The 24,283-nt window shown below is 34.2% G+C and overlaps 1 protein-coding gene and 1 long non-coding RNA gene across 2 annotated transcripts; both read right to left on the bottom strand.

Annotated features, from left to right (window-relative positions):
• Window positions 1-570: 570 nt before the first annotated feature.
• Window positions 571-5,046, bottom strand: LOC120088012. Its single transcript, XR_005484786.1, has 3 exons — window positions 3,024-5,046; window positions 1,215-1,419; window positions 571-1,098 (listed from the first exon to the last, which is right to left on the bottom strand). It is a non-coding gene; the product is annotated as an uncharacterized LOC120088012 (long non-coding RNA).
• An 8,316-nt stretch (window positions 5,047-13,362) lies between these two features.
• LOC120088969 lies at window positions 13,363-13,674 on the bottom strand. The gene has a single exon (XM_039046407.1). The coding sequence runs from the start codon at window positions 13,672-13,674 to the stop codon at window positions 13,363-13,365; it is 312 nt and encodes a 103-aa protein (XP_038902335.1).
• Between the last annotated feature and the right edge of the window lie 10,609 nt (window positions 13,675-24,283).

The raw sequence follows: 24,283 nt of genomic DNA, 5'->3' as shown, positions 1-24,283 counted from the left end.
GCAAAGGTCTCCGATCGTCCTCCCGTTGCCTAATCCTTGGCAAAGACATAGGCCAGATCATCATAGTATGGGAACGACTTATGTAGAAGCCCCTTTGCTGGAGGATGACTCTACATGAAAGGTGGGTGATTATGTTACCAATATTCGTAAATCAGTTTAGACAAAATTATACATCCACCCATCCATCAAATAACTCTTGCTCTACAATGATGCATTGGAATTCCTCATTCCCGCTGAATCCATTACAAGTCGGTCCTCTCATTTATGCGATCGCTTGGTAAGTTCTTTTCAAGGATTTAACTCGACAATCTATAGTCAGTTATCCATGGATATTACACCCGGGCAACTTTCTAGCCATCAAACGTTGTAGTTGTGCCAAGTACCCAGGTCGAAATGTCCCATTGTCTGATCTCCATCCACCAGATGTGACCAACGCCACCAAGCACTCGACTAGCTTCACTTCTTCCTCTTTAGTCCAAGTATGGTTTGATGTTCTTGAGGAACTTGGCATTCTAGTGTATACACGTATTTTAATACAATTAAACAATAAACAAAAATATGAAACATAATTATTGGGTAAAGTGAAGCACAAAATATAGTAAACATAATGAAAGAGTTCCAAATGAAGTCATTTCACAACACACAAAAAGAAAATAAGCGTTTTAATTGATTAAAGAAGCATAAAGGCACTATATGCTATGCAACTCCCATTTAGTAAACATCTGTTGCGCCAATTCATCCCTCCATTGGGTCCATTTATTTGAACTCTCAATATAATTGATCTCATCCCCCCTAGTGTAGCGAAGCTTGAATCCACCTCATCCAAATCCTCGGTCACTGTTAGTCACCTTTCTATTGATAAAATTGTGTAGAAGGCAACATGCCATGATGGTTCAACATTGGATTTTCACTGGGTAGTATGATTTTCCTCGCAAGATTGCCCATCTACCTTGTAACAACTCGATCGTTCTTTCGACGACATTCCGTGCAGAAGAATGCTTCATGTTAAAGAATTCTCGTGGAGGAGTTGGTGCATTACCTCCTCCACGCTACTCTGAAAGATGATATCTTTCGCCTCTATATGGAGCCAAAAAAACTCTGCATTTGGGTACCCGGTATCACATAAATAATAATACCCTGTTGAACGTCCAATCATTTCAAACCTTATATTGGAAATACATGAGTAGAGAGAGATAGTATAACTAGCTAGTTACCCTTCAGAACCTTCAGTCGGTTAGGTTGTGATATTGCATCTCTGAGAACTCGAGAATCAGTTGCCGATCTTTCCCACCCTAATAAGACGAATACAAAGTCTCCATTTGGATCGCACACATAGTACATTTGTTGCAATTTCACCCTTCCTCGTCTTATACCTTAGGCGATCAATTGCATTGACATTTACCTTGATGTACATGCCATCTAACGCACCCAATGGAACAAAATAAGAAATATTCACGCGCATAAGTTCACTTAAAAAATAAGTCACGTCAAACTAATGTTTGTGTAGTTGAACTATACCTCAAACCAATTTGATTGCTGATTTGTACACAAGTTTATGACCGGCAAATGTTTTCTTAACAACACGTAATGTAATTGTAATATCGCTAATAAAACGTGTTGAAATGTCTAGAAACAGTCTCACCAGACCGTACAAATTCTCTTTGAACTATCCGGATCTTAACGTTGTGGGCTAAAATATGTAAGAACATGGAAACCATCTCTTCTACATCTATAACTTCAGTTCTTACTAATCCGCCAGTTGTCTTAAGTAAATGACACAAATGACAAAAAATCTTCTATTCATTCTTGTACTTTGACGACAATATAAGTCAGACTCATGAATGATTCGAAAGTATGCTAATTGTCTAATACGATATCTACTGTCGTGTGATGTTTTTTCTATCCTCCTGTAGTCATTCAGTAATAACTCTAGTGTTAAAAGTAATTAATGTTGTGAAGTTGTGAATGCTATTAGTATTGTAACTAGTTCTGTTGGGTCCATTGTGTACTCAAAAAATTGGAACTGATCCTGAAAGAAAAATTTTAGATCATAAAAAATTACAATACTGATTTTTTATGTTATTTTTTTAACGTTATTTTAAAAACAAATACACTATCAATTGGTACTATATTTTTTAAAACAAATCCAACAAATTGACTTTTTTTCATGTTATTCTATAAGCGAATTAAATTGTTCTTTTTGATACACTATTGATTAGGACTCATTTCTTAATTTTTTTTTATCTTCTTTCTTTCATATTATTCTAGAACTATTTTAATTAATCTTAAATTTCAAACAACTTTAGTATGGTTGAAAGCTACTTTTGTTAGTTCTCAAATTTTGCCTTGGTTTTTTAAATAATTGTAGATTTTAAATTATACAGAAGTTCTGATTTCTTGTTGTCCAATTATCTATTGATTTATGGATTTGGGTGGTTTTGATTTGAATTTGAGAGTTATTTTAATTAATCCACAATTCTAGGATTTCAAACAACTATTTTGTTAGGTACAACTATTTTAATTAATCCCAAATTTCAAACTTTAGTGCAATGGTTGAATTCGTAGTCAAATTCCAAAAATAACAACTATTTTCTGAAAGCTACTTTTTTTAGTTCTCAATTTTTGCCTTGGTTTTTTAAATCATTAGTGAAAGGTAGATAATATAGAAAGAAATTTGAAAGTGATAGTGAAACTTTTTTTTTACACTTTTTTTTTATAATACTTTTTTTTAAAAAAATATTATTACAGTCAATCATCCAAACATAGCAACAAGTATAAAGTAATGTTATTCATCTAAACATAAACAAGATTTATAAAACAGTCATCCAACAATAAATTCATCCAAACAGCTAACAAACATATATTACTATTTCCATTATACAAACAACTATAATTAAGAATATATGAATATTCATCCAAATTACTATAGATTCATGTTAATGAACCTCATGCAATGTTCGAGTATGCTAATAGTCCACCCTGACAAGAGCACACAAAAAGTAATAAAGACAGAGAGTTATTACCTTAGCAAGAGAAAGTTGGTAAATAGTGTTTGATCCGGCTAATTTATAATAATACCAACCCTAAAACAAAGTACAATAAAGAGCATTAGTACTATACTCAAGAAGTAATAACAGGGAGGCACTCGTCAACTCCCGTGATAAAAAAAAAAGTTGGATAAAGAGGGAGAAGACATACCATTTACATTTATGAAGTAGATGAAATATGTTTGTCCTTATACTTGAAGGCAAGTGAGAGCATAATTATAAAGTATAAAAAAAAAATTGAATGGAAACAGGTCCAGCCTTAGAGTTATGAAATTCATTAATTGAAACTTGAATTTCAGATAATATCATGAATAATGATAAATGAGAAATTAACAATGTAGATAGAACGACCGACAATTGATTTTAAATTATAGACGAACAATGGTAAATTATTTCATTCAAGGAAGAAGAATTGAAAATTAGAGACAAACAATAGAGACAATAGAAACCAAAAAAATGCAAAGTTCATGGAAACACAGAATAAGAAAATGTTGGAGATAAGAGAAATGAGATACCAATTGCATTAAGTAAATAGATGGAATGAGTTTGGCCTAAGTTGAAGTGAAGTGAGATACATATATATAGTTGTGTGAATTATTGGCCCACGAAATTTTTTATGTGAGATACATATATAAATAAAAGTAAATGATTTTGACAAAAACCTATCTAATAAACAATAACTAACAACCATTGTCAATAAGTATACAATAAATCATCCGAAAAAAGGATATGACAATGATGAATACAGTAAACAGTACCTAACAACCATTGTCAATCAATTTATAATAAATCATCCTAAAAACAAGGGATATGCTAATTATGAATACAATATTGTACCTAACAACTATTGTCAATCAATATACAATAAACAATGATCAAATGGAAGCCAAAAGTTACAAAATGTACAAGCAATAGACAAATAGAGATTGAAATAAACAAACAATGGACAAATAGTTATCAAAATTTACGAAAATGGCCAACCAATGGACAAATAGAGGCCAAAAGTGACAAAAAATTGACAGATAGTGACCAAAATGGACAACAATAGACCCTAATTTAGAAAATGGACAAATAATTAAACCAAGAATAAACATAACATTATAGACAACATAGTGAAAATAACCTAATCAAAATCCATTCTTCTTCATCAGTATAATGAAGATATAGACAACACAATGAAAATAACCTAATCAAAATGATCAAATTTCATCAAATTCATCAAATAACTAATCTAAAACCCATCAAATACCTGATAGAATCAATAAACAAAGTCGATAATAGCAAAATAATGAACATGAAACAAAATTCAGAGCATAATTTGTAAGCAAAATAATTCGGAGCAAAACAATGAACATGAAACAAAATAATGGACAACAGTGGACAAACATAAAGCATGATTTACAAAATTTTGAGCTAAACTTGAAAAAAATGGACCTGATCATCGAATGGGAAATGAGAAAAAAAGATTACCTTCGACCTCCCCCTACCAAGCTCCAGATCTCGTCCTTCACACCCTACCACTCTCCAAACGATAACTTTTATCCCCACCAAGCACAATCGTTCCTCAACCAAACAAATTAGAGCCTATTTTGATAGAGTGAGAAGATTGAATAAAGTAGAAAAGGGAATCAAAAGTTTAGAGTGGTGAGAGAGAAAGATCGTTTTGAGTGGCAAGGGGAAGAGACACGATCTATAGATATGTGAAGGGTCTAGAGAAAACATTCAAGAAGAAAACTACCATAAACATAGATCTATAGATATGTGAAGGGCTAGACCTATAGATCTAAGAATCCAGATTTAGTTTCGATGGCGATGGAACTGATGGGGATGAAGAAACGCGAAATCAAATCTAAAGACGACATCAAAATCAGTTCTAAAGCCATAGAAGTTAAGAGAGAAGGAAGAACAAAATCAGATTTGAACATAGTGTTTGATCGGACAAGAACGGAGACAAAAATGACGAGGGAGAAGAGAGGAGATGCTGCAAATAGTGAACAACGTTGATCGTGGGGTTGAGAACAATCTTCCCTAGGGTCATAATCTAAGGATAAAATTGGAGTGGGCTCCCCACCCCACTCTTGGGCCCAAACAGGCCCTCAGAGGTTGCTAATTCTGTTTGGTGCAATATCACCTACTTGATAGAAAGAAACTTTACTATCAAAAGAGTCAGGTAATTACTATGAAGTACCTATTTGTTAAACTTCCTCTACAATGACTTACATTCTTCACTCTTTAGTTTCAACTTAGGCTCCCCTAAGTTTAAGATCACCTCACTTTCACAAATGCACTGCTCCCAAGCTCTGTTTGAGATTCCCTCTGGACTTACTTAGGCTTCCCCTAAGCGTGAGCTACCCTCACATTTATGAAATAGCTTCTCCTAAGCTAAGTTATGAGATCTCCTCAATACAATAGAACTTAGGTTATCTCTAAGTATGAGATATACTCTTTTTTCACTCATAATGAATGACAACAGATGAACACACTTCAACCTAGTCTAAATGATTATCGATAAGATCCTCAATAATAAAGTTCCCAAAGTGTACTAACAACATGTGAAGAAACTCAACGTGAACAAACTAAATAAAACATAGCACTATAGTCTAAATCAAAAGGGCTAACCCTAATGGAGATGAAGCCACGCTATATGTATGATAGTTTTGAGAAAAACCTTAAGGATGGAAATAATCTTTTCTGCAATAAAAAAACGAAAGCAGGTTTCATTATTTTGCTAATTTTGATTTCAAGCAAATCTTCAAGGATGAAAATATTTTGGGGCAAGTTCTGCGTAGTGTAGAATAAGATGCTTGACATCTAACGAGACAAATCACAAAACATTTTACCTATAATAAGATTAGTCAATCATTTTACAATAACAACATTTGAATTATTAGTCAAAATTTTATTGGAGACAACAAATCCTCCACTTTGGACATAAACTAGTCGTTGTTGATTTGTTTTTAATTTCATCCCGAAAGTCCTAATTATTGTGTTCACTTATATAACCGATCTTCTTCCTTATCTAACTAGATATGAATCTTTATAGTCACATTGCCAACCATTCCAAAGATAAAATTGACCTTTTAGATCTATTCATTCTTTTTTCAAAGTTTGATTTAATTTAGAAAACATTTTTAGAAAAATAGCTAAAAAACCAAAGACACTTATGAGTAAAATTTAAAACACCATTTATTTTCAAAAATCAAATAGTTTTTGTCACCATGAGCATAGTTCAATTGACATAAAGTATGGACTATCAATTAAGAGGTCAAAGTATATCCTTGAATTTTGTACATTGTTACATTATTCTTAAACTTTTTTTTTTTTTTAAATCTCATACAGTTAATTTTGGATGACAATCGATAAAAAAAAAAAACTTTAAAAATTGCATTAGTATCCTTAACCACTAAAATATAGTTTAAAAATTTTCTTACCATTTGTATAATTAAGTTTTTTGAGATTATCTTGAGTTAGGAAATAATTAACTAGAAGACAACTCTTCTATAAACTTTCTCCCTTTTTTTTTTCCTTTCATATAGATATTTTCATTTTTTCCGATTTATACAATTTTTATACAAAATTTGTCAACAAAGAAAACTTGAAACTTTAAGCTAAAGTATATAATCTCAAAGAATCTCACAAAGTCTTAAAAACAAAATCGCTCCTCAAAATTCAATAAAATGAATTGCCAAATACAAAAAGGACCAAAAAAGAATATCATTTTTTTTTTATCATGGAGAACTAATGGGCTCCAAATGTTCATAGGTGCAGATATACACTGCCAATAAGTAGTATAAAATGGGCAAAGTCCAAGAAATTCAAGAGGTGCGGAGTATTGTAAATCTTGACAAAAAAAAGTCATCTTCTAAATTTGCAATCAATGTTAACCAAAAAAAAATTGAAGTTTGACTTGTGCTTTTGAAATAGAGAAAATGAAATGTTGGAAATCAATCGAGAAAGATTTGATGCTAAAAGATATGAAAGTAAAAAATGAATTCAAGAACCGTTTCAACCTTCAAGTGGAATTGTGCTCACTTTTGCATGTGTAATTACTTTGTTCAACTAGACCCAGACACAATTTGACATATAATCCATATGCGCTCACATCTTTACTCTTTTAAATTGAGAGGGGTCAAGTCGTAGGCGATCAAATTGTAACCACAATCTACTCTTCACTTAGCAACATGAATTGAATTCAACTCATATTTAGTTTTCCTGGAGAATTACCTTTAGGAGACTAAGCAATTAAACACATATATCTATGACTAAATTAAAACCTAGATGATTAAACATCCAATTCTAGTAATTAATGGGCATTACCCTGTTTCTAGGAGACAAAACAAAATCTTATTTCTATGTTTTCTCCTATATTTTTTTTATATTGTTTTTATGACAACCGCGAATTCATTATTTCAATAAAATAAAGGCAATTTTTTGGATGATTTTTGGTCGTTCACCTTATCGAGAATCACCTCTCAACTAATCACAGAAAAATCAATTTCAACCTTTGCTCAACATTTATACCAGTCTTGTTCGTGCGGCGGTGACTTTCAATTGTTGTAGAACTTGTTTTGTAGACCTCTCTTTTTCTTTAGAAATTCTTTTAATTTGCCCGATTGGTTCTCTTTTGCTATATGTAAGAAGACGTGTATTCCAAATGTAGACTGATAATACTTCTTTTTGAATTAAAAAGGAAAAAAAAGAAAAGTGATTTTGATCGGTCAACACATTGTGAGAGGCGGCTAAGAGAAAAGTGTTTGTGTCGTGATGCTTGTTTTTTGTGGGGCGGGGGGGGAAGTAACTTTCAAAGGATTCCCAATTAAAATTTGAAGGGTTGGGATTGAAACTTTGAATTGAATTTGGTCTAACATTTCACTATCAATCAAAGCTAGTGGGAAGGAATTAGAGAAGGTGGCTTCAAAAAGAGAAATTAACTCTTTCAATAATTCAAGTCCATTTTATAATTACCCTCATCCTTCCAATTATACATACCCAACTTGATTTCTTATGTAACTATCAACCAAGTCCATTTATAAATTATTTGATAACACTAGAACAATGAATAGAATTTATTTAAACAAAAAAAAAACATTTAAATTTTATATAAAAGTTGATTTAAACAACCATTCAAATTCATTCAAAATAAACAAGAAGGTTGTCAAAATGAACCTAGCTTAATTGACATAAAGATTATACCATTGACCTCGATGTCATAAGTTTGATTTTTCCTCCGCACATATTGTCAAAAAATTATAAACAAGAAGCAACCCCACTATTTACTTCTATAATGAAGGTTGGTCACTCATATAAAAAATTTAAATTCTACCTACTTAAATAATCAAATATGATTGATTAATTTTAACAAAAAAATTATTGCAATTTTTCTCACGATTAATAACAGAAATTAATTGATAAAATTAAAATATAATAACTTATCTGAATAACAAAAATTTAAAAATTAAATAAAAAAAAGTGAAATTTAATTGTTTAAAACAATTTTAATAATAAAAAACCTATCTTGCCACGTGTCAAAATATCAACCGAAGTAAAATAATTTTACAAAATTAAATTTAGACTCCTTTTAATAATAATAATAATAAAGAGAGTTTTTGTTAATAATTTAAAGCCACCATATGTCACAATCGTATTGGTCCATGCATTGACATGTTATATCCACATCACTCGCCAAATTATCATTTTCATCGTTTTATGGGAGAAAATCTAGTCGTATGGAAGTATAGGCTCTTCCATACTATATGTTACCATTATACTTTTTTATTTTCTCTTTCTTATATTTTATTTATAACTTTTTATATTCCTTTTATTTTTATTTTCTCACTCCCTTATTTTTATATTCTTTACCAATTTCTTCATTCTTTTAATTTCATTTAAACAATTTCACACTCTTGTTCGCACAAGGTTTTCGGAGAAACTTGTTTCATGGAGTTAAACTTGAGTTTCTGTTGGTGTAGATGTTGATTTGATGCGTCAGAGGAAAGCGCGTGCTTAACTTGAAGAAACGAAGCGTGAAGTTTTTGAAGTCAAAGTCTTAGAAGAATCTCTGGTTCTCTCTTAGTTGAATGCGTGCGCTTAACTTGAAGAAGCGAAGTATGACGTTCTAAGTCAAAGTCTTAGAAGAGTCTTTGTATCTTCAAGAGACTTGTGTCAAGTGTGTAGCTTCAGGAGTTTAGAAGTTTTCTGGTTGTTGGTGAATTCTCTCTAGGCTCTTTACAATATAGAATTGCTGCCCCAACAAATGAAGAGAGCTCCTCCATTTATAGAGTTCTCTGGTGGGCCTCGTGGGTTTGGGCTTGATTGGCCCATAAGCCTGATTAGTTGGACTTGGGCTTAGTTGGTCCATGGGTCTGACCTTTGGGCCTAATTTGACATTTGGGTCAAATTCAGTCTATTTTTTGGTTTAGTTGGACTTTAACCCAAACAATAATATCAAATTGGGTCAAATTAATCTTATATGATTCAATAAACACGTCATTAGAATTTGTCTTCAACTTTAATTTGGGACACATGTCAACTCCTAATTTGTCCCAAATTTGATGATTCAAAATTTCGAGTGAATGACGTGACAATTTGTGATTGATCCAAAATTTCTCATTCAACAAATATCCTTTTCGAGATTTTTGCACATATATGGGTAGATTAATCTCGAAAAATATAAAGTTGGAATCTAAATTCAAATATATCTGTTCTTGAATTTGATCTCAATTGATGTGTCAGTCAACCTGTGAATTTAGTACATAAGTTTAACTCGAATTTTGGATAAAATTTAGAATATGGCCAAATCTTAATTTGAGATTTTACCCTAATTTCGAAGATGTCCAAATTTGAATTTTACATCAATTTGAGATTTTATCCTCGACTTAATTTGACTTGAGGATAAAAATTTAAATTTGGATGAATTAGATTTGGGATAAAATTTAGATTATGTCCAAATTTTAATTTGAGATTTTATATACAATTTAATCTCAAAGTTGAACAATTTGATTTTTTTTTAAATAAAATTTGGAATATGGCCAAAGTTTAATTTGAGATTCTATTATAAGTTCTAAGATAAAAGCTAAACTTGATTTAAATTTGCGATAAAATTTGGAACATGACCAAATTTTATTTTGAAATAAATTTGAGATTTTATCCTCAATTTGATTTGGATTGAGGATAAAAGCTAAATTTGATTTGAATATGAGATAAAATTTGGAATATGACCAAATTTTAATTTGATATTTTACCCCCAATTTGATTTGGAAATAGGAATAAGAACCTAAATTTGGATGAATATGATATAAAATTTGGAAGATGCCCAAACTTGAAGTTTACATCAATTTGAGATTTTATCATGAATTTAAAAAGTCTAAATTTGGATGATTTAGATTTGGGATGAAAATTAGAGTATGTCCAAATTTTAATTTGAGGTTTTATATACAATTTAATCTCAAAGTTAAACGGTTTATTTTTTTTTATAAAATTTAGAATATGACCAAATTTTAATTTGAGATTTTATCACAATTTGATTTGGAAATAGACTACTAAACTTGATTTGAATTTGCAATAAAATTTGAAATATGACCAAATTTTAATCTGAAATAAATTTGAGATTTTACCGATTTGATTTGGATTGAGGATAAAAATTAAATTGATTTGAATATGAGATAAATTTTGGAATATGGTCAAATTTTATATTGAGATGAATTTGAGATAAAATTTGGAATATGTCCAAATTTAAAATTGATGTAAATGGATGTTGATATCATTTGATTTAAGGGTAATCCATTCAAATTGGTCAAGAATCTTAAATTCAAATTTAAAAGATAAAATATTTTGATTCAAATCTTATCAAAATCTTTTAGAAAGATGAGATTTTAGTAGGAAATCCAAAATAAATTAGGAATTTGAGTCCATCTTGGCCTCTATAAATAACGCTCACCACACAAATCTTTCTCATTCTCATCTTCTACTCTATTCTCCTCTTTCTTTTCTCCCTTCTCTCTTTTTTCTTCTTTCTTTTTGTTTCTTTCTTTTTCTCCTTTATTTTCTTCTTGTTTTTTCCTTTCCTTCTTTTTTTTTTAATCTTTTTTGTTTCATTCTTTTTCTTCTTTCTTTTCTTCTCCTTGTTTTTTTCCTTCTTCATTTTTTAATCTTTTTTTTAATTTCATTCTTTTTCTCCTTTCTTTTCTTCTTCTTGTTTTTTTTTTTAATTTTTTTTGTTTCATTTTTTTGTTGCAACAATGGCCTAATGTAGTTGTCTCCTTGACACACATAGGAATGACCCCAGAAAGGTCTAAATAATCCTCATTTGATCAACATATGGATGACCCTGGAAAGGTCTACTTTATTATATCTCGATCAACATGGAGATGACCCCGGAAAGGTCTGCCTTATCATATCTCGGACAACATGGAGATGGTCCAAAAAGGTCTAACAATCCCTATTTGATCCACATAGGGATGACCTCCAAAAGGTTTACCCCTATCGCCTGACCATGAAAAGGTCTACCACCCCTATTTGATCAATATATGGATGATGTCAAAAAGGTCTACCCTATTATATCGTCACTTTCCGATCCACATGGGAATGACTCTGAAAAGGGCTAACAACCTCTATTTGATTAACATAGGGATAACCCCGAAAAGGTCTAACAATCTCCATTTGATCAACATAGTGATGACCTTGAAAAGGTCTATCCTATCATATTTCGGTTAACATGGGGATGACCTCGGAAAGGTGTAACAATCCTCATTTGATCCACATATAGAGATGAACCCGGAAAGGTCTACCCATTACATCATCACTTGATCAATATGGGGATGGCCACAAGAAAGGTCTAATAACCCTTATTTGATCAACATAGGGATGACCCCGAAAAGGTCTAACAATCTCCATTTGATTAACATAGTGATGACCTTGAAAAGGTCTATCCTATCATATTTCAGTTAACATGGGTATGACCTCGGAAAGGTGTAACAATCCTCATTTGATCTACATATAGAGATGAACCCGGAAAGGTCTACCCCATTACATCATCACTTGATCAATATGGGGATGACCACAAGAAAGGTCTAATAACCCTTATTTGATCAACATAGGGATGACCCCGGAAAGGTCTGCCCTATTATATCTTAATCAATATAGGGATGATTCCAGAAAGGTCTAATAATCCTCATTTGATCCGCATAGGGATGACCCCAGAAAGGTCTATCCCATTATTTCGCCACTTCCCTGTCAATATGGGAATGACCTCGGAAAGGTCTAACAACCCCCATTTAATCAATATAGGGATGACCTTAGAAAAATTTGTCCTATTATATCGTGATCAACATGTGGATGACCTCGGAAAGGTCTAACAATTTTCATTTGATCCACGTAGGGATGACCCTGGAAAGGTCTACCCCATTATATTACCATTTCCCTATTAACATGGGGATCACCTTGGAAAGGTCTAACAACCCCCATTTGATCAACATAGGAATGACCTCGGAAAGGTCTGCCCAATTATATCTCAATCAACATGGGAATGACACCAGAAAAATCTAACAATCGTCATTTGATCCACGTAGGGATGACCCTGGAAAGGTCTACCCTATTATATCACCGTTTCTCCATCAACATGGGGATGACCCCGGAAAGGCTTAACAACCTTATTTGATCAACATAGGGATGACCCCAGAAAGATCTGCCCTATTATATCGCCACCTGATCAATATAGGGATGACTCCGGAAAGGTCAAACAACCCTATTTGATCGACATGGGGATGGCCCTGGAAAGGTCCAACAATCCATATTTGATCAACATAGGGACGAACTCGAAAAAGTCCAATGACCTTATAACTCTTATCCTTTTTTTCTAAAACTGTCTTTGAACCATGCCGTCGAGACTCATTCCTTTATGGCGCTTTTTGCATAATGATGATATACTTCGTCGAACACATCTCATCTGGTGAGAGATACCTCGTGATTTTTGGAGACAGAAGTGGATGGACTTAGCTTTTTTGTGGCAAAGTCATTAACTGGCCCCTTCGCGAATTGCTGTATTTGTGTATTGTGGTGCCCAAAAACCTTTTTCTTATATGGGAGCCATTTTTTTTAAATAAAAAATTCTAATGCTTGAAGCTACCTTTAACTCTTTACTTTTTTATGCAACTGAACTTTTTTTTTTTTTAATCATGTGAATGAACTTAAATTTCGTTAAGTTGCCCAAGTACCTTTTATAATGATAGAAATCAATTCATAATGTAGTTCAATTTTATTTTTGGGTCGTTCATCTTTTATGCTCATGCAAGCCAAGAGCAATGTGCAGTTTATACTTTTATGATTCTGTAGTCAATTCCTCTTGTACCACCATTCTTAATGATAGAATTTCTCTTTCCAAAGGAAGGATAACCTCTACCCCATAAACAAGAGAATATGGAGTGACTTCTGTAGGGATACGATGAGTGGTTCGGTAAGCCCATAATGTCTCACCAATCTTCTCTTGCCTATTCCTCTTTGACTTAGAGACAATCTTTTTCAGTAGGTTGCACAACATTTTGTTGAATGCCTCTGCCAACCCATTTTCAGCAACATTATACATGGATAAGTTGAACTGCTTGAATTTGAACTTCTCACACAGCCTGTCCATCAAGCTATGGAGAACTGCCTCCTATTATCTGTCACGATTCGATGGGGGATACTGTACTGATAGATGATATGAGTGCAGATAAAGTCCACCACTTATTCTTTCTTAGCTTCCCTCGAGGCAATAGCCTTAACCCACCTTGAAAAGTAATAAGTGGCTGTGAGGATGTAAGAATGTCCCGCTAATGACTTAGGTGTTATAGGACCAACAAGATCAATCCCCCATGCTTAAAAAGGCCATGAAGCTATAGTTGGATGTGGAGGCTCGGGCGGTTGATGAATGAAGTTCGCATGGTATTTCCAAGCCTCGCACTTCTTTGTGTATTCCATCGAATCTTGGATCATCCCTAGCCAGTAGTAACTCATCCTCTTCAGCTGGAACTGTAGCTTTGGTCCAGATTGATGTGCATCACATATGCCTGAATGCTTCTTCCAACGCCTTCGTTGATTCCTCTTTTCCAAGGCATCGAAGCACGAGTCCTTCCAGGGAGCGGAAATATAAAATCCCTTTGTAATAAATGAAGTGCGTGACCTTCCTTCAAATCTCAGTTTTATGGCAGGGGTTGTCCAGAAGCCTTCCATGCTCAAGGTAATCTATAATGGGTTGCCGCCAGTCTTCCTCATCAGTTACGCAGACTAATATCGCGTTCATTTCTTCACATGCGGTCTCAACCAGAGGTATAACCTATCTTTGAAAAAGCGATATACTAAGAGACACATCGTCTAGAACCGTCAAGGTAGTAGCCAAGTTTGTCAAAATGTTTGCCTTTTTATTTTCTATCCTCGAGACATGTTGCAGTGTCATGCTTTCGAATTTCTCCATCAACTGTATAACATAAAAGAAGTAAGACTTCAAGTCATTATGCTTTACATCATATTGGAGTAAGAGCTGATTGATTATCAATTTAAGTCACCAAAAATCTCTATGTACGACACTCCAATCTCCAAAGCCATTTGGAGGCCAATTATCAAGGCTTGGTTTTTGGCAACATTGTTTGAGCACAATTCAGCAAGCACAAAGCTATAAGGCAACATGTGTTTCTCTAGTGAAAAGAGGACGATGCCTGCCCTTGCACCATTTCTCCAGGTGACACCATCGAAGAACATGATCCAAGGCCCTGTGATTTATGTGAAGAGAACTTCATCATCGGGCAAGTCTTTACTTAACTTCCAATATGATGGAATTGGGTGATCCGCCAAGAAGTCGGCCAACGTTTGTCCTTTAATTGCCTTTTGAGACACATAAACAATATTGTATTGCTGAAGCATGATTGCCTATTTAGCCAAATGCCTGAGATGATTAACCTAGATAGAACGTACTTGATGGAGTCGACTTTTGCAATTAAATGAACTATGAAGGCCTGCATATAGTGCCTCAAATTTTCGATAGCGAAGAAGAGTGCAAGGCACGTTTTCTCAATAGGAGAATAATTGATTTCAGCTCTAGTTAAAGTCCTGCTTAAGTAATAGAGAGCCTGTTCTTTTCCCTTTTATCATTCTTGTGCCAACAATGCCTTCAACGATCTTTCTTGCATGGAAATTTATAATATCAACGACTTGTTTGCCACAGAAACACCTAGGATAGGAGTGAAGGATCCACATTGAAGGGACCCTTCAGTGGAAGCGGATCTCTCAAATCCCAATTCTTTATAATTGAAATTTACAGAGAAGAAGAAAAGTTGATACATTTAATTAAAAAAAATATTAGACATGCTAAAAAGTTAAATAAAACGATTAGGGTTTCATAAACCCTTACCTTTGTAGATGATCTTCAATGGAATCCCCGAACAGAACCACAAACAGCGACCTTAGTATCCTCAGGTAGAGAACCTAGGAGGAGTGAGAGCTCTGGCTATTTTGGAGGTTTTAAGGAAGGAGATTTAGAAAGGAGGGAATATTTTTTTTTTCTCATAACCAAAACCACATTGTAATGCAGGAAGAAGAAGAAGAAATAAAATATCTTTTGTTGACCACCCACATCAAACGTGGGTGGTGAGAAAATTGGGGAGGGAAGTTAATTCCCTCCCAAAAATAAAAAACAATTATAAAAACAATTAATTAATTTAAAAAATTATATTAATAATGATATATATATATATTAATATATATATTATATATATATATTAATTAATTTATTAGACATATATACATAACTATATGTTATATCACATATCACATATAATCTATAATTTTTATATTGTATCAAATACAATATAGTCTATAGTTTCAATTTTCTCTCACCAATTACTTTTAATACAAATCACATTTATATTAAATTTAATTATATGAATTCAATTCATATAATTAATAATTGAATCATATTCAAATATTTATTTCCTCTCATCAATACTTAATATTATAATGTATCAAATACAATATAGTAATTATATCATATATAATTAAAATTTAATTAATTATATCATATATAATTAGTTCCCTCAGTTAATTTGAACAATTCAAATTAATCCAAAACTGATTCTCATTTAATCCCATTGAGCTACCAAGGGAACCTCATGGACTTGTAGTTTGAAGCTCTAACGGTATGTGAATAATTAATTAAACTCTTTAATTAAATTATTTGCGATCTGTTAATTGACGAACACTCCACTAAAGACCGTCGCTACACTCTTCTCACAGATATATTTCTGTGTCCATTAGATATAATCAATCAACAGTAGGATGACCCCTTCATAAATTGCTCGTAAGTATAGTCGGGCCAAAATTACCGTTTTGACCATGTAGTTATATCTAACTTCTTAAGTACCATTGATCCCTCTGATGAACAATAAATCATAGTCCAACTATGATCAAACCCCCATCAGGTCAGGAGAGGGTGTAGCGTCACATTGTTCAAGCCTCTGAATCAGCCCTTAAAGGAGCAATTTATCTACTTGCCCCAACATTGGGGAATGAGTGAATTCCTTCTTGTGTAGTTGTGTTCCCAGCTCCCCAATGAGATGAATTCCTAAAATGGTAGGCTTGTTGAGTCGGCAATTTGGCCACTCTCACCCATATTAATCAAAAGACCACCCTCATAGGTAGAAGTTCACTCAAGATTCAGGTCATGTTACCCATGGTCATCCTTGTGAAATGTAAGTCCAATATGAACGACATTATATAATGAGACTAAACATTTCGTTGTCCGGTCTTATATAAACTCACATGTCTCTATATAAATGATCGGGATCACATCATTTGTAGCAGTTCAGTACAATTGTAACATTTACAAAGCAGGCCATACTCGTAGTGTCACCAGAATAAGGTATCCAACTTTATCCATCTACTACAGACCATTTAGGTTATCACTTAAACATGATCCACTCATATGTCTTTACATACATGTTTAAGCTACAAGATAACTCTGGATGTTAATTTATTGGTTTTGTGGTTATGCAACAAAAAATGAAATAAAATTTTTTATATTTTATTAAATAAATAATAAGTTTGTAGAGTATAATTACAAACTATAGGACCCTATGAGATTTAAGGCATCAACCCTAACAAGGAGGACTAAGCAAGTACCTCTTTATGCTGTGGAAAGCATTCTGGCAGACCTCGTTCTATTCGATTTTTTCTCCTTTTCTCATCAGTCTTTGAAAAGGTTGACATCGACCAGCCAAGTTGGAAATACATCTCCGGATGTAAGCCAAACGCTCCTGAAGACTTCTTAACTCATGTAAATTCTTTGACCTTGGCATCTTCTGAATGACATCAATCTTGGATTGATCTATCTTGATCTTTCAAATTTCCTTGAGGTTACATTGAACGTGCACTTGAGAGGGTTCATCCTCAACTGGTATTTTTGCAAGCGATCAAACATGAATTTCAAATCCTCCAGATGATCTTGTCGTTTCTTGGACTTGACCACGAGATTATCCACATAACATTCTACATGTCTGTGCAACATGTCGTCAAACATCTTTTGCATGGCGTGTTGGTAAGTAGCGCCAACATTATTCAATCCGAAGGGCATTACCTTGTAGCAATATAATTCTTTTGATGTTCGAAAGTTCCTTATTTCCTCATCAGCAAAAGCCATTCGTATTTGGTTGTACCTAGACGATCCATCATAGGGCCTCATTTTCTGTTGTCACATCAACCATGATCTCCGTGATGGGCAACGAAAAATCGTCTTTTGGACATGCACTGTTAAGATCACGAAAGTCCCCGCAAACATGAAGTTGTCTGTTCTTTTTTCTAACCGAGACAATGTTAGCTATCCACGTTAGGTATTTGACTTCATGGATAAATCTTGCTTTAATCAACTTATTCACTTCAGATTCGATCTGGGGAATAAGTTCTGATCGAAAGCATTAATGAGCTTGCTTAATAGGTCGACACCCTTATCTGATTGTGAGATGGTGACTGCTACCTTTGGCATTTCTTTGTATGACCAAGCGAACACGTCCCTGTATTCGGTGAGAAAACTCATATATTTGCCTTCTTCCTCTTCAGAAAGAGATGCGCTGATGAAAGTCGGGCGCAGTTCCTCCACTGTGCCTAGATTCACTTTTTTGAGTTCGTCCATCGTGGACTGATCACCATCCTCCAGACTTAGTGAAACATCTTCCACTTCCTCTTCGTCCATATCATCTTTGGATTCTTCGGTGATGGTTATGTGGTGACATGAAGTTTCACCTTCCGCTTGCTCTAAACTTCCACTTTGAGAGTTGGTGAAGACAACGTCGTGCCTCTTCACCTTCAGTGGACCTACACTTGTGTTTACAGTCACAGAGATCTTTCTCTTCATTCGTAAAGGCACGATACTATAAATTTCTTTGTGGCTTCTTACCTCACAAGATGATTTCTCGTTTGATGGCCTTTTAGTATCCTTATGGCCAAAGCATCACTAGATTGATGCACGAGGTATCGGCTCCCTCTTTCTTATGGCTATAGTGAGGATGTCACTGCAAACTTCTTCCTTAACCTTTATCTCACTGGAGACATGTGTGCTGAAGTGATCCTCAACACCCTCGCACTTAAGGCGATAAAAAACGGGTGTGTGGGGTTTTCCTTTGCTTTTATTTAAAACCGCACTTAATCGCTCGAAGGCTGATAGTCATGTCAGCCATCAGAGATTCAAAGATGGTCTCCTCTTCTCCTTTGTCAGGCAAAGTCAACCTTTGAAAGGTTGAGCGTCGGGTAGATCTGAGGGTCGTGCATAGATTTTCTCTCTCTGCTTCCGTCATGCTCCATATCTCAAAAACCAAAGCGCGCGCGACAGACAGTCTGATATGGTCGAAGGCTGAGGTTTTTTATCCTTGCCCTTATTTTCTCTTGCATCATCGACTTATTCTACAGTTATATTGTTGATGTCGACCACTTTTTTCCTTCGCCCTCCTGGTTATGCGAACTGGCACTGACGATTTATATCTAAGCCCTTTCCTCGACGCGAGTATAACGTGCCCCCTCTTAAGAAAGCTTTTTCTATTGAAAAAAGCTCGGGTCGCTCTAAATCTTCAAGCTCTTAAACTCGATGTGCGTAGAGATGTCCACGGGGTGGGGCGGGGTCGGGGATGCCATTCCCTATCTCTCCCCGCTCCCCTTTCATTTTCCATCCCCGTGAAATTTTCCATGGGATCAGGATGGGGATTCCCCGCAAGGAATTCGCGAGGATCGGGTTCCCCGCGGAAATTCGGGAGATCAGGTTCCCTGCAGGGATTTTTCCCCATTACTTTTTTTTTTTTTTTGGTAAAATGCAGATTAATTTAAATCACTAATGTGAACAAATTTTAATTAAATAATTAGCTTTATACTAAATTTTTTATTATGGTTAGTTTTACATGACAATTTGAATTAAAAGATAAATTACTCAAATTTTGGCCTAAAAAAGCTAATTAGTTTTTTCTTAGAAAGAAATAATATAAATCAAATTATTCACATATATAATCTAAATTTAAATATTCAATTTAAACATATTCATTACTTTCCCAATAAATAATCAAATTTGAAATTTAAATGTAATATTTATATAATATAATATAACAACATAACATTAGATAACTATACTAAATAAATATGTAAGCTAATTGGGGCTGGGGCAGGGAATGCATTTCCCGTCCACACCCCGTTTAGCCCATGGAAAATTTTTTCCCCATTCCCCGTCCTCGTGGGAAAATTGAACATCTCTAGATGTGAGTCATGAAGTCATAACCGCCTTCACCCAGCAAGTTTGTAAGTCATAACCCGCCTCACCTCCGCACTTAAGGCGATAAAAAACGGTGTGTGGGGTTTTCCCTTTGCTTTTATTTGAAACCGCACTTAATCGCTCGAAGGCTGATAGTCATGTCAGCCATCAGAGATTCAAAGATGGTCCCTCTTCTCCTTTGTCAGGCAAAGTCAACCTTTGAAGGTTGAGCGTCGGGTAGATCTGAGGGTCGTGCATAGATTTTCTTCTCTGCTTCCGTCATGCTCCATATATCTCAAAAAACCAAAGCGCGCGCGACAGACGGTCTGATATGGTCGAAGGCTGAGGTTCTTTTATACTTGCCCTTATTTTCTCTTGCATCATCGACTTATTCTACAGTTATATTGTTGATGTCGACCACTTTTTCCTTCGCCCTCCTGGTTATCGAACTGGCACTGACGATTTATATCTAAGCCCTTTCCTCGACGCGAGTATAACGTGCCCCCTCTTAAGAAAGCTTTTTCTAATTGAAAAAAGCTCGGGTCGCTCATAAATCTTCAAGCTCTTAAACTCGATGTGCGTAGAGATGTCCACGGGGTGGGGCGGGGCCGGGGATGCCATTCTCTATCTCTGTCCCCGCTCCCCACGTTTCATTTCCCATCCCCGTGAAATTTCCATGGGATCAGGATGGGGATCCCCGCAAGGAATTCGCGAGGATCGGGTTCCCCGCAAGAAATTCGGGAGATCAGGTTCCTGCAGGGAATTTTTCCCCATTACTTTTTTTTTTTTGTTGTAAAATGCAGATTAATTTAAACACTAAATGTGAACAAATTTTAATTAAATATTAGCTTTATCATTAAATTTTTATAATGGTTAGTTTTACATGAAATTTGAATTAAAAGTAAATTACTCAAATTTTGGCCTAAAAAAGCTAATTAGTTTTTTCTTAGAAAGAAATAAATATAAATCAAATTATTCACATATATAATCTAAATTTAAATATTCAATTTAAACATATTCATTATCTTTCCCAATAAATAATCAAATTTGAAATTTAAATGTAATATTTATAATTAATAATAACAACAACATAACATTAGATAACTATACTAAATAAATATGTAGAAGCTAATTGAGGCTGGGGCAGGGAATGCATTTCCCGTGTCCCCGTCCTCGTTGCCATATGAAATTTTTTCCCCCACCCCCCCCCCCCCATTCCCCGTCCTCTGGGAATATTGAACATCTCTAGATGTGAGTCATGAAGTCATAACCGCCTTCACCAGCAGTTTGTAAGCTTTAGGATCGAGTCCGTCTTCTGTTCACTTTTCGGGCAGATTTAGCTTTGTTAAGTCCCTCCTTGGTTTATGGATTTCTTGTTTCATTATCGGAGTGAGTGGTGTAACGAAACTTTCCTTTAATATTTCAATATCGTCGACCTACAAACCTTTTGAGCATTCTGTAAAAGGTGACTCACCCTTCCTGCATCTCGACAAAGGGACATAGCACAAAATCAAAGGACTTGGAGCCTTTTCATCCTTCAAAATAGGTGTCTCTCCAATGCTGGTGGATGTCTCATTTCCTATTGAGCTGGAGGTTCGTGTCTTGTTTCCCGTTTCTTTCCCTACATCTACTTGTGACTTTGACTTGGATTCAAAGTTAAGGAATTAGAATACTTAATGATCTTGTTTTTGTTTTAAATGAAATGTTCATTAGCAAAAGTTACATTTTATATTTATTCTACTATAAAGAAACTTCTATTAAACTCAACCAAAGTTCAAGATCATTTCAAATATTTAGACATTTAACGGCTAAAAAACAATAAGGCAAATAGTTACGTTTACCTAAGCAATAAGTATAGAACACTTGAAAGGTTCAAGGTTTATAAAACTTGTTAAGTAAAAAAACAGAGAGTCTAAGATTTCTAGGGCTATTTTGATAGAACATGAAATCAAGTGGCAACTCTCTATATCTAGTTGTCTTAATTGTTTTGAACAACATTTCAATTTTAAGGTGCTTCTGAAATTCTATATGAGTTATGGAGAGCTCATAAAAGTTGTTTATGATGTGTAAAAGATGTTTACATAGTTTAGAAATCTAGAATAGATCGGCACATGTGCTAGTGTCGAACCCTTAAGTATTGGAATACCGTTCAGATGGCATGCCTATCTGTAGGCAACCCAAAAGTAGTATATTTTTCAAGTAAGAGAACATCAAGTGTTTGTGTTGACAAATGCTAAATTTTTCTAGAAAAGTATACGAGATCACCATATATTATTTAGTTTCCATAAAAAGAAAAGTGTATATCAAGAAGAGTTATTGATTAAATCTGACACTGTAACAAAAGTTGTTTGGATAGGTCAGATGCATCTCACTCAAAGAGTTAAGGGTACCTTAATGTAGTGGGAGGAATGTATGAAGCCTAGCTATTATTTGCGTTAGTGGAAACTCAAGTCATCAGGTTTTGGTGGCAATATCGAGAAATAAAAAGTTGTAGAAATAAGATGCATTCCCTATATTGTTTTGAATCGAAGTCCGCTATATACTAATATGTTTATAGCGATCCTCTCGGCTAAAGTGTTTGAGGATCACCTAGTGAGACTAGCACCATGGGTTGTATAACCTAGGGCAAGTGGGAGAAAAACCTATGGGCATGTGATACCTAAGGATGGGTATGTGATACCTAAAGGCGAACCATGAGTATGTGATGCCCTATTTTATTGTATTTCTGTATAAAACTCAAAAACTTAACATTATGTATTTATATGTATGCTACCACTGGAGTTTTAGTCCAAGTGGGAGTTGGGTTTTTTATCCTAAAACTCGTGGTTTGTAAACAATAAACCCATTCTATAAATCGATAAAGTTATTATTGAATATATGAATTGCTTATTTCTTTTTAGAAATAAATTCAATAAACTAAAAGATCCACAACTATTACATGAGTACTTGAACTTTATGTAGAGACATAAGAGTGGATCAAGTTCGAGTAAATAGTCAAAATAATCTATAGTATACGAATAAGGATGGGTACCTTATTCTGGTAACACTATCGGATGTGGCCCACTCTGTAGTTGTTACAAGGAGTTGTAAAGTACTACAAACGAAGTGATCCTGATTCGTTCATGTGGTGACATGAGGAGTGTGAGCGTTCTGTGCAATGAGTTTGCATAAGATCGGGCCAAGAAATAAGTCACTCTTACTTTATAATGTTGTTTACTGTTTAAGACGAACTATTTTATAGTGATAACCAAGGTAACTTAACCTTAATACTGAGCTAACTATGAACTTCTATTTATTCGGGATTATCCTTAGATTTTCATAAGTGAAGGTTGGCTCAACAGCGCCGGCTCAATAAACCTCCCATTTCAGCGGTAAAACCGGATAGATAGCTGGGGATATAGGGTGCAAGACGGAGTTCACTTTTACCCACTTTTAAGGATAGTAGAGAGGTTATTTTGTGCTGACTCCGAGTCTGAAAAATGATCTCCACCCTCCCATTGGCCCGAAGGAACTTGATTTGATGATCAGATCACAAACTAATTATTCATTAGAGGATCAGTGGGACTTAAGGAACAAGAAGTAATCTCGGGGGTAAAACAGTCATTTGACCAAACCGTTATTATGAACAACCTATGAAGGGTTAGCTTACTAATTATGGTTATATCAAGTAGATAAAATATATCTATAGTGAGGGGAGTGCAACTACTAGGTTTTAGTGGAGTGACCCGGTAGTTAACGAATGGGGGTTAATTCGATGTAAAGAGTTTAGCCAATTAATCTCGGATCGTTGGAGCCCATGATCTGTAGGTCCATTAGGTCCCCCTACTAGCTCAGAAACAGTAGAATAGTGTGATAAATTGATTTGAAATGTTCAAATTTGAAGTAAGGGAATTAGTAATTACATGTGATATAATTACACGTTTAGTTTTGGAATTAAACATAATTGGAGAATCGATTAATATATAAATATGATTTAAATACTAATTTCATGAATAGGGATTCATGGTGATGGATTTGGTGAAAAATAATTTAATATTTGATATTAAATTAATAGAATTAATTAAATTGTTTAATTAATTATTAATTACTAATTTTATTAAAAAAATTGATTATTGAATTAATTTTTGTAAAATTAATAAAATTTCAATTTTAATTAAAGAATTAAACTTGGAAAAAGTTTTTATTTTTAAAATTAATTTCAAAATCAAAAGAAAAATTGAAAATGGAGAAAAATCCTAATGTGGGATTTTCCCATTTTCAGGCAAGAAGGTTAGTCACCTTCTTACATAATTCTACCACCAAATTCAAGGAGTAGTTGAAATCACTTCAAGTGATCAGTTTGCATGAGAGTCATATAATAAAAGCACTCTTGATTGACTGGAAAAGTTGATGCAATTGTTGAATTGCTGAGTTTTGAAAGTAGAAGAAGTTGTTCTTCAAAAAGCTAAAAAACCAAAAAACCTCTCCTCCAATTCCCTAAGTTCAA

The sequence above is a fragment of the Benincasa hispida genome, chromosome 10 (assembly GCF_009727055.1).
Source record: "Benincasa hispida cultivar B227 chromosome 10, ASM972705v1, whole genome shotgun sequence".
In the NCBI taxonomy this organism is placed as follows: domain Eukaryota; kingdom Viridiplantae; phylum Streptophyta; class Magnoliopsida; order Cucurbitales; family Cucurbitaceae; genus Benincasa; species Benincasa hispida.
The sequence above is the reverse complement of the archived record's forward strand: the minus strand, read 5'-3'. Positions and strand labels throughout refer to the sequence as shown.